General features: G+C 43.4%; 1 protein-coding gene across 1 annotated transcript in view; it reads left to right on the forward strand.

Moving 5' to 3' along the window:
* The window catches only part of LOC306703284 (zinc finger matrin-type protein 4), a gene marked incomplete at both ends in the record, with an annotated part of 32,481 nt that extends 22,471 nt beyond the window's left edge, over positions 1 to 10,010 (forward strand). The window contains 2 exons of the mRNA XM_079169205.1: positions 2,660 to 2,917; positions 9,910 to 10,010. Coding sequence (XP_079025331.1) covers positions 2,660 to 2,917; positions 9,910 to 10,010 — 359 coding nt within the window. The remainder of the gene's footprint in view (positions 1 to 2,659; positions 2,918 to 9,909) is intronic.
* Between the last annotated feature and the right edge of the window lie 2,539 nt (positions 10,011 to 12,549).

The following is a 12,549-nucleotide window of genomic DNA, read 5'->3' on the forward strand; positions in this document are numbered from 1 at the left end:
CCCAGCTGATCAATACATCTATTGGATTCCAATCATGGTGTTTGCACACAGAGCCTGTCTTCTCTCAAGACCATGGTAATCAACTTGGTCGGAAAAACACACCCTCACCTCTACTCGCACATGCCCATGTAATCCAGAGATCCAGTATTTGCAACATGTGTCACTGGACTGAGAATGATATTTTAAGTTCAAAGCATACATTTTTATCAGGAGTGGATTTGGAAAGCTTTGGTCATGCTTCAGTCAAAACGTCTAGACTGGCTATCAGGAGGAAGCGTCTGGTAATACTAACATGCCAGAGGCCCAATAAATAAAACTGTGAAGGTGAAGCACATAAGCAGGAAAAAAAATTTGCATTAACAAATCAAGACATCTGTATATTCATTTTTTTTTCTCATGCTCATGATTAGCTTTTTCTTTTTTATAAGTGTCAGTGCTGGTGACTCGTCTCCAGGGGAGCTTTACATAATGTGATTCAAATTGGATTCAAAGTAAAAATTCACAGAGCTATAAACACACAATCGCTACAAAATGGAGTGTTATAAATAATCTAGCCCCTGAGTAACTTTGTTAAACTTTGGCCTACTTTGGAAAAGTGTCACTACAGCAGAGCCGTTGCCGTGGAGTTCTGTGGTTTTGTGACAGTGGAACCTGGAGGAAAAAAGAAACGAGAGAACGAGAGCAAGAAGAGAGGACGAGTGACCTGGGAGAGAAGAAGAGGATTTCAGGAAAGATTAAAGTCAAAAGGAACCTTCACGATCACTCCGAGATGAGCGCTCTACAGAAGATGCACAGCTAAGCTGACAGTCTTGTGCGCACATGCACACACACACAATCGTCAGAAACATGCATAAGCAAGATGACTGATGCTTGCACATTCATATTGGACATTCCCTTACTTGTAAGGACACATGGGTACTAACATACATAAGAAACACACTCAAAGATATGCACAAACAAACCACAGTGAGGTCGGAAGAAGCCCTTGAGAGGTGGAATGCAGAGACTGTACCTGTGTTCCCTCCCCTTTCACACATCACACACTCCAAACCACCTCCTCCTCCTCCTCTTCTTCTTCTTCTTGCACACACACTATCACACACACTCCCTGTGCCCCGCTCCATAAAAAACACTTACTTCTGCTCCAGTGTGCAGAGATCACACTCATGGGAAACGAAAGGGTGGTGATACAAGGGATGGAGAGGAAAAATACACCCGAGGATCTCTTCTTGTTGCTGCTCAGCACGTGCTGCTCCACAGAGCTGTCAGGGCTCAGGAGCTTCACTCATGCACGGGCACACACGAGCACGCAGGGATGCTGTGCCAGAGATTTTAGGATGGCCTCGTCTCTGAGATTAATATCAGGGAAACGAAATGACAGCAGAGGAGTCACGGGGGTTGAGTTTTGTAAGTGAGATGATAGTGTGGCGAAGGCAGTGTGAGTGGGTGTGGTTGCTGAGACGAGCCATAGATACAGTAACTATGTGAACAGAGCACCGAAGACACATCAAGGTATGAGCAGCCAATCAGCGTGCAGGGCTGGAACCTAGTCAAGACAGACACGTACACCCCCCAAAACAAATACAGAAACTCACACACCTCGCACTCATAGTCACGGGTCAACACTTCATGCTTGCTATTCATTCGCCATCAGTGAGCTGATGGTTGTTGTGAAAGAAGTGGCATGACTCATTTGGGCTTTAAAGCATGTGTGAGTGGGCTTGTGTGTGCGATATTAAATTTTTGCTGTATTGTGGCTGTGTGTAGTCATAGTCGTAGCTCTAGAGCCGTTGACACGTTGTCCATGGCAAACCGGCACATTTGGACGTGCCATCTGGCATTATGAGCTTACTCACACCATTTGGCTGTGGACTTCACACCCCCTCACTGTGATCAAATAAACAGTTTGGGCAGAGATGATTTCTTTGGTACATGTACTGTACCTCACACAAGCAGCCCATTCTGGAGCTTCATGCATGCACACACACACACACACGCACACACACACACACACAGGTCTTCACACATGTTCTCAAGTGTGGATTATGCATTCAATCCGCCACACAAACACCCACATGCACATACGTGTGCAGCCACACGCACATTAGCAGTCTTCGCTGCGTGAGCCACAACCGCGTCCTGCTGGACAAGGCAGTGCCTGTTGGCTATTAATGGGCAATCACCATGGTAACCAGTGTCGCGTCACGAGTAGCAGGTCACCTGGAAGTCTGCCTTTTTTCCATTCCCCAACAGAGAGGAGAGGAGATAAGAGAGAGGGTTTCGTCAAAAAAAAAAAAGGTTCAGAGGTACAGTAGATGTGAGTAGAAAGCACTTGCAGACTCGTCCCTGGAGTGCTGATGGCTTCCTCCCGACCCTCGTCTATGTTCCACAGATGTGGCCTGCAGCAATCTATTGCTCTTTGCTCAGTCTCCATTGGTACTCTCTAAACCCGGAGCTTTCAACGGGTATTTTATCTGTGTCTGTGTGTGGATCCGTGTGAATGTGAATGTATGACATTGTCATGTTAATGAAAATATTGTAAATAGTTTTTCCTTTCATTTATGTAATTTTTGCCTTACTTCTCTCCTTCCCTTCCTCCTTCTGCAATCCCTCACCCCTCTTCTCTACCTCCTATCTGTTAACTCCCCCCCCTCCCCAGATTCCTCCCCTTCCACCCCGCTGCCCACAGACCCCGCTGCCTGCCCTCCTCCTACCCCTGACCTGGCTTGGCCCTTGGCAGTGGTTGGCGGGAACGGCGGACGAGAGGCCGGGAAGTACTGCTGCCTGTGCGGAGCCTGGTTCAACAACCCGCTGATGGCCCAGCAGCACTACGAGGGCAAGAAGCACCGCAGGAACGCAGCCAGAGCACGCCTCCTGGAGCAGCTAGCGGGCAGTCTGGATGCCACGGAGAGCACAGGTCAGCCTCTTGGCCCCGAGCCCGACACAAGTGACAAGTGAAGGGCAGGAGGGGTGTTACGACTTTGTACCAGGAAAGACGATAAGGGGGAGATCACATTCAAGATCTGTGGCAGTGAGGGTGGACCTCTGAAATGTTCATATGCCTTTCAATGTGGTGTACATTTCACAGATATTATACTGAGGTAAGCCACACCACTTATTCACAGATAAAATTAGCACCCTCAGCCAGTTACTGTGACGATCAGCTTATTCACAATCCCCCTACATCAGTTCAAAAACATGGTTTCTATGTTTTTAAACCCCATACGTATCCATTAAATCAGTCCGGAGCTTCTCCCTCTACTGTTTATACTGAAAAGAATTAATGTTCCACAGATGGTTGGAATGCATTCTTTAAATTCAGATGCAGAATTGTAAAGTTTTATAGTTCTGTCGAATATAAACTGAATTGAAGAGGCACTCCACCAATTTTAAACGTCAATGTCTTTCTGTATAAAGTCTATAAAGTCATTTGTGGCCCAGAAGGAGCTTTAGTGACATTATCCAGATGGATCGGCTTTGGTTTGGAGGCTACAGATTTTTATTCGAAAGCGTATGTAACAGATTGGGGCATGTACTTTGAAAAGCGTGGGAGATTAGCCGGTTTGGGTCAAACAAGAAGATGCTGTCGAGTTGCATTCTTGTGATTGTAGAAGCTAGCATGTTTGGTGCTTGACCCTTTACAAGGGACAGTAGGGACGGACTAAGTCAGTGACTCGGCATCTGCTGAATCAACTCGGACGATTGCTTTTTTCAATCAGAGCCCAACTTTATGGAAATGTACACTAAATCATTAGAGGACTCTTGGAGAGGTATTTACTGGGTTAATGATCTCAAGGGTTGGACCCTAAGCCAAGGGAAGATTTAAGTAATCTATCACCCCAGGCAAATAGTTGTCGCTCCCTAATTAACTGTATATCTCAGTCCAACTGAAATGTTGACACATCTTGTTTTTCGTATCTGTTTGCAACAGTCTAACCTTTCCATGTGAGTTGTCTGGGGTCACAGTCCCGTTAGCATAGCCGTGCTTCTTAGTGCTAGCACAGCAATGTGTTCAACTGACAAAGAAAGTAATAAAAGGAAAGTAATGGGGCCTCTGTTAGCATGCTGCATATAGCATGCTTAGTGCAGCTAAATAACAACATATTACACATTAATGCTGAAGGGTGAACATGAGTCCCACACAGCCTGACAAAATCAGGAACTTAAGTAAAGGATTAAACTGAAATTATGTCTTAATGTACATTATTAAATGGTAGAATTTAGATCAAATTACAGTTATCATAGCGAGTCTTGGCTTTTAATTACTATTCTATGTCTTTCTCTCCCCCTTAAGTCCTTTCCTCTCCCACACAAACACTTCCAACCACAAATGTAGCAGTAAGAGAACACTGATTCACATTTCATACACACATTTCTGCCAAAAGGGTATTCTAATGGAAATATTATTAGTCTTTGGCACAGAAAGTGCTTTTCCTTCTCTGGTTCCTATAAGTGATATCGGCCAACGTCATCCTGTTGCGTCACGCAGCCCAACATGCAATATCAGTGCGACACAGCACCTCCACCTCGCACGCATTCAAGTTCAACACACTCGTATGCAGCTACAAACAAATATGGAAATCCTCTGTGAGCCGAAGCCGCGCCGTTCGCTTTGTGCTCCAGGTGCCATGACATAAACCATCATCTCAAGAAGCCAATCATATTAAAAGCATGACTCATGTTGCCGCCTACACTGGCTCAAAGGCTTTAAGTGGTGTCACGTTGTATTTCGTCCTCCATCCACACACTGTGACCCACATCCTTTTTTGGGAGGTTTTTAAATCTAAATCTCAGCATTTAACTACAGAAGACATCTAAAATAGTGAGCATATAACAGACACATAAAAGTCAGATATTCCTTTTGTTTAATCAAATATATTTGCACTCAGTGACGCTCTACTGCAAAAGCGATCCCGTCTTCTTTTCAAGGGCAATGAACTGGCTTAAGATTTTTCAGTGAGCTCGCCGCTGACGTGCTCTATTATATGTGCCATCAATCAAGTGTTTGTTCTGGTGCATTTAGTCTGAAACACTTTGCTCATCCCAATGCAGCTCCATTGTCATATGGCGTTTGTGCTTCTTCAGTTAGACACATTGCATTGGCGCAAGATTCTCACATCGGATTGGCTTTTATCACCACTTCAGGTATGAGGTCACGGGTGTGCCGGGTGTAATCTCAGAGGTAGGCCAAGGCGAGGCTGCAGCTGAGCAAAGGGGGGGGGGGGGGTATGAGGAATTGTGTGTCAGTCAAGTGCAGATTTGTCTCCGTCCTTTTGTCCTCCTTTTCTTGTTGTTTTCTCTTTACACTTTTGTTTATCTTTTCCCGCCCTCTTCCTGCTGCTGTACTCTCTTGTGTCTGCTGTTGCTGTGGTTGTATTGTGTGAAAACGTGTGTGTGTGTGTGTGTGTGTGCACCACTAGGGGCTCCAATCTCTCGTCATGTCTCATTTGTCATCCTTATTAGCTCCCCATGAAGCATAGGTGAATTATTTACACAGCAAGATTTCCTTTCATTCCAAGCTATGGCTACATAATCTGCCTGGCATATTGTCTGGTTGTGTCCTATTGATGATACTGACCTTTACTTGTATACTTGCATATTCCCTCTTCGTCTCCCCCCTTACTTCCTGCTCCCGCTTTCACACTCTCACGACACAAACATATCACAAAATCCCCATGACATTTATATCAACACTTTTTCCTTACTCTTGGATTTTTCCGGTGTAATTGCGTAGACAGGGCACAGGGGAGTACGACGTCGTCGTTATTTTCCACAACTAGGTGCCAGACAAAACCCTTGGAGATGGATTACAGAGGTGGACGAGGGAGTTGCAGTGGGAGTGGCTACTGACGAGGGATGGAGCCCGGCTGACTCGGCTGTGTTTTTACATAAATCATGACTGGGTTAGAAACCCCTTAAGACAGAGCCGGTGCATTGTCTCCTCTCTCTGGAGACTGAGTAGTTAATTAGAAGCAGTGAGATAAGCGTCTAGGACTGGAGTGTGTGTCGGCCTATGTGTGTATGTGTGTGTGTGTGTGTGTGTGTGAGAGAGAGAGTGCCCGAGAGAGGGTACCAAAGCCGAGAAAATTGTGTGTAATTGATGACTGTGCCTAAATTGGGAGACAGATATAGAAACGATATATACTGTAGGCATTGTAGATCCCACATATGAACTGAGCCTGGGTATCGAAGTTAATCTTTACGAAATGTAGACAAAAGTCTTTAAAGACCTTGCTAAACCAACCAATATATTTATGTTAACTATGTCTGAAATTAATATGTGTAAGAGGGGTGACCCCTTGTCACCCGAATCCGCAGCTCATCTCAACTCTACGGAGTGTTGGTGCTTGCTTCACTCTCACAGCTCTCATCAGTGTTGTTTCCAGCTGCTGCTATTTGAGCCCGCTGAATGCTACCTACTCAACACCCATTGGCAGAGAGACACAGTTAGCAATGAGCTGGTGAATAAGAAGGGGAGTATTTACAGAGATAGAAATGTCCCTCAGGAATTGAGGGAAGTGAACATACACTTGTCAGAAACACAACTCTAAATGAAAGCTTATGTTACATTGTGTCAGCTACACGTGTAAATAAGGAACAGTTTGCTAATATGTTCACCATATCATCTTTTTATGTCTATGTTGCCCTCAAGTGGCAAAAAAACTATTATTTACTGCTTTAACGGTGATTAAATTAGCAGTTTTGGCCTACCTGACAAAGGGTTAAAGCTGTATTTCCCAAACTAAGGTATTGTAAAGTTTTACTGAAAGGTTTTGATATCAGTTCCGTGATGTGAATCAGGCTTCATATAAGCACTGATCAATACATTATCCAACGTGTTCTCACAGTACCCAGCTTTAAAGAATGATCGGAGACAGAGGAAAAACAACACAAACTAATGAGGTGTAGCGGCAGCCTGAACAATGTAGAGGAATCAGAATTTTTGTCTAAAACTGATGGTCTTTCCAATTACTGTCACATTTTCTGCGAAACTAATTAGGTCCTTCAAAGTTTGCTGCTTTGTAAAGTTCCACTTGGATTCAATCCGACTCTCACCCTATGCTCAACCCCTCTCTGCCATGGTATTTGCGATAGATTCCTTTGCTGCAGTCTGTTGGTTTTGATTGCATCTCAATGGGCTTCTTTTTGGCTCCAGTTCCTTTTTAATCTTGCAAAGCGCATGGTAAACTAATGGTGTACCACAGCACAAAGGCTCCGAAGAGCTCTGAAAACTATTATGCCGGCCTCCGCTGTGGATAAAACTATAGATGAATACCATATAGTGAGATTCTCAGCTGCAGTCGTGGTTCATAAGGAAGCGGAAACTAGAATAAGCTCTACTTTGAAACTATCCATATTTAACTTGATGTTAAGTACAGCGCTCCCTCTGCGTCTTAAAACCATCCGACTATTTGACCAACAATGACACTAGTTTTTACAATCAGCAGCGCTGACCGCTACCTGTAAACCCTCGAGTCTTACAAATAAAAAGGCTGCAGTCAGAGCTCGGCAGTGCATCCTGATAGAACGAGCCATGAACATCACAGTCGGCTCATTACTGTTGCCTGAGCTGAGACTTTGTTACAATATATCAGACTCAGAAACTGCATGAAGATGTTTCTTCTTGCATTTCTTTGCAACAAGGCTCTTGAAAAGAACATTTCCTAAAAAATGTTGTTCACAAAATGTAGCCCATTACTTTTTTGACAAGCATTTAGGCGTCTCCACACCAGAGGTTCCAGCAATGCCAGAGGACTTACAAACAGCTCCACACCCACTGCCTCAGCTCATCTCACGCCCTCTTTTCTCTCCCTGGCATATCTTCTTGTGTAATTAACAAGGCTTAGAACACCCTCACAAATGCTGCTCATGCTCACAAAAAAAAACACACACATTCACATCCCTGCGCTGCATGCTGTCAGTTTCCTTGCATACACACTTTCCATGCATGTAATTAACATGGATTAAGGCACAGTGTTTTCTTATGCCAGAACTGCTTTATTAACCGGAAGCACAGTGACTGTGCATGTGGGTATGTGTGTGTGTGTGTGTGTGTGTGTTCAAAAGACTGGTACATGCCCACATTTTCTGGCATACACACACACACACACACACACACACAAACTGCAGCATATTGTACATCAGTGCTACTCAGCCAGGCAGTGGGGAGGTGACATCAATCAGGCTAAAAGCAGGAAAGCTGCGCACACACACACACACACACACACACTTAATCGTGTATACAAAAAAGGACCTCTTTGTGTAATCCTTGCAGCGGTATAGAATTACGAGGAAGAGAAAGAGGAGGAGCACGAGAGAGAGAGAGAATTATCATTCCTTTCTTTAACTAAATTATCGCTTCTCCAATTACCAATTACTAGCATTATCATAGAACAGAAATAACAGCATTTTGGCAGAAAAGGGTGTACTCTCTCTCTCTCTCTCTCTCTCTCTCTCTCTCTCTTAGTTATTAGCTCATAATAGATGCAAAATGTCAACATTTAAACCAAGACTTACTCCCGGCTACTAATTCAGTCGTGACTTTCTTGTAGGCTAAATGACTGTTTGTCCTTAATCACCGCTGAACCAGACGGAGCGACTCAGACGACGGGGAGTAGAGATGCCACATTATGCAGCTCTCGCCCGGTCTAAATGACCGACCCAACACTCCTAACTATATCACAACTTCATCTCCCAACTTGCTTCGCCAATTACCGCCACAGAAGGTCAAAAAGGTGATGGAATATACACGGACAACTCATAAATCTCAAGGACAGTGATGACAGCAGAGGAAAGGGCACCCACACACAAGCAATCACACCCGACTTCAGTCACCTCACCCAAAATTACGCATTCATCATCAACAAATGAAAATGAAAAAAAAAATAAAAACAGGATGGGGGGTGGGGGGGGCTTCAAGCAATTACTTTTTGCCTGTTTTGTCACACAACTCTGAAGTGTCAAGGTTGTTCATCTCTGATCTGAATTCTGCAGTGTGCAAAATGTGAGAAAACAAAAATAGCACTTAATTTCACGTCTGACAGCCAATTATGTCATGTTGCTGATTGGCCTATCTTCGTCGTCACAGAGAGCACTTCCTCTGTCCTCATGAAAGACAGAAAATGTGCACACTGTCATGCTGCCATGCTGTAGTTGCCACATGTGTAAGAGGATCTTTTTTTGGGGGGGGGGGGGGGGGGGGCTGAGTCTAAAGGTCATGTTTTCTCCTGTGGTCATTAAAGCCCAGCATGCATTTTATATCACTGCTGAAGTGGGACAAGTCATTATCATTACCACGTCTCAGTCTCCTCCCCTGTCTTTTTTTACACATCTTTCCTTTTTTTTTTTCACCAGAAATTGCCCTCTTTTCACTCGTTCTCTCTACCTAACGCCGGCCCCTCTTCATCTCTCTTCACCCCACTCCGCTCTGTCAGTATCACCATCTTCATCCAGCTATTTTTGGGTGTTCATCTCAACCACCTGCAAACCCTCTAATTAGTTCACATCTGTGTCTGAGCCGCACCATCTCAAGCACACATTCACTGATCCAACACAAATGTGCAATGCATGCACAGCCGCACACGGCACTACACATGTGCACAACCGACTGCGCGGTTATTTTCTTAGCCCTAGTGTCCTAATTCTTCTCCCGCTGTTGAAGTTCATAACACATACACACACATGGGTACTAAAAATAAGATGATCTAAGGATCTAAAAATGTAACTGGCTTTCTGCAGCTGTTATTCTAATCAATCACATTTTTTTCTAGACGCACTTTAATTAGGAAAATTACGCGACAATGTGGAATGCCTTAATAAGACTTGTCAGGTCTTCTTTTTCTTTGAGCCATACTTATTGAAAGTGCACTCATAGTAAACCACGGTGCTTGTGTGTTTGTGTCTCTCCAGGGCTGCGTAGCAGTTACTCTTGCAGTGTCTGCAGTGTGGTCCTCAACTCCATCGAGCAGTACCATGCACACCTCCAGGGCTCCAAGCACCAGAACAAGTGAGTACGACAACTAATGACTCGACTGACTAGCCATCCATTCATCCAAAACCCTAAGAAAGAGAGACTTTCTGGAACAGGCAATCCGACGATCACGTCCACTTCATGCAGCGATTGGCGAGGTATGCGGAGGTGTGAAAGTAGGCGGGTTTGAACTCCACTCTTAAGGTCTTTCATTTTTATACATTTGTATGATACATTGCCCTGAGGCTATGAAGACACGCAAAGACACAAGCACTCTCAGAGAGACATAAGCGAGGCCGTGCAATGCATCCAGGAAGAGGCTATGGTGACAGGCTTTTATCGCCTGCGAGTGCGGCCATTTGAAACGTATGAACACTTTGGAACTGAACACACAATCCTGTTCATGTCCTGCCCTATTGAGGTGATGTATATGATGTCACGCTATGGTCATTGTCTGTCATATTATGTTAGTTAATTCATTGTTATGTTTCAGTTTCAGCCTCGCAAATATGGAGATTGTCTGCTTTTCTTTCTTTATATCACATCAAACTGACGTTCTGTGGGTTTAGGACTGACAAAACAGGACATTTAAAGACATCAGCTTCACTATTTTCCTACATTTTATAGACCAAACAAATATTCCATGAATCTAGAAAATAATCAGCAGATTTATTGTTAGTTGCAGCTACAATGGTTAAAAAATCCGCCATGCAATCAATTGCAAAACCAGGTTGAGGAAGAATAAGTTCCATACAAACTGTGGAGGGCTAAAGACACACGGCATGGTTGGCATAGTTTGTGATTAAGATATATCCAAACATTAGACTATTTTCTTCCAGACAAGGAGATCATAGCCTTAGCATTTCATCTGCGTTGTTTGGTGGACTATGACACAAGGAAACAACTGAGACTGACAGTTCCACTGGGCAGCATTGGATGTTGTTTGTATTAGAATACAGTGTGTAGGGCTACATTTCAAATATCCGACGAGTGAAACAGCACAGATGACATTCACTGGATGAACTTCATTTATAATGCACATACAAGCATGTGGAGCAGACTCAGGCGGCGTGACGGGACAGCCAATGTGAATATATGTGGAATATGTGTGGAATATGTATGGAACGGTACCATTTCATGCATTTACCATGAGATGGCTGTGAGCATGGTTATAGGTGCTGTTGCGGCGTGTGTGCATGTAAGTGTCTCTTTGTATTTACAGCAATGTAATGGAAATTAAGTGTGTTCTGAATGGAGTATTTGTTAGTTAAAAGGTTGCTTGAGGATAGAAGTTTGTTGTTGCGGCACATCAGCTGAAATGTCTGTATTTATCCGCCCTGAAGCTCAACTTGTCTGGGCAGCACAAACCAAACTTCAGAAAACAAGTTAACCGTTAGCAAGTGGTGGGTGTAGTGAGAACAACAACGGCAGTAACAAGGATGAGAAAGGCAGAGATGAAAGGATGAGAAGAAAAGAAAGTAAATAGTATTTTCTTTTAGCAAAGGGTAAATTCCAAATGCTTCTATCCATTAGTCACAAGAAGGAGCATAAGCATATATTATTGATATGGTAATCATCATGCATTCTCTGTTAGCTACATAGACTATACACTGTGTGCTAAATATGAGACTATAGTTATAATTACCATATGTTTTCTCCTGTCTGTTTTGTTTTGATACATGCATTACCCGAAAAAATAATTATGCATCAACATGAATTATTATGAGTTATTCTCAGACAGATAACGCTGTTTGTTGTGTGTAGAGGGAGCGTGTATTGTGGCGGAGGAGGAGGAGATTGATAGACAGACAGACAGGTAGGGCTGGCAATTAATTCAATAGGATCGTTGATCTTCTTTTGCTGGAATCGTATCATGATGAAATCATATATCGAGATATCGTGATACACAATTACGTCATCTAAATTGATAATAACCACAGAAAATGTGATCAGACTTAGTTAGATTTTACTGTTATGGTTATCCAATATGGATAATAATTTCTTCAGTGTCCTCCTCTCCACCACCTTTTCCAGACTGTCCAGTTTGCAGCCAATGATGGAGCCGGCCTTCTTAACCAGTTTATTAAGTCTGTTGGTGTCTCCGGCTCCAATGCTGCAGACTACAGCGAAGTACAGCGCACTGGCCACAGCAGACTGGCAGAACATCTCCGTCAGGATGCCGTTCATTTTGCACAAAAGTACTCAGTATTTCTTATTTGTAAAGTATTTAATTCACACAACAGTATAGAAAAATAGACTTTACCATGTGGTTATTTCATATAGACAATTTATTGAATGAGCAGAAAACATTTTTATACCATGATGAATATCGTTATCGAGATATAAAATGACCGATATCGAGAGAGAAGATGTTTGCCTCATCGTCCAGCTCTACAGACATCAGAATCAGGTCTTTATTTATTTATTTTGTTGACATAGGCTACAGTATATTTATTTACTATTTAGTTTATAGGCCTACATATGAGCAAATTTGATGGAGGTTCTCTTCCTCTCTCTTTTCTTCTGTGTGTAAGTGAGCATATGTATGTTATGTGTGAGAGAGGTTGACACAGTTGCCC

This window comes from Pholis gunnellus (assembly GCF_910591455.1).
Source record: "Pholis gunnellus genome assembly, chromosome: 11".
Classification (NCBI taxonomy): Eukaryota; Metazoa; Chordata; class Actinopteri; order Perciformes; family Pholidae; genus Pholis; species Pholis gunnellus.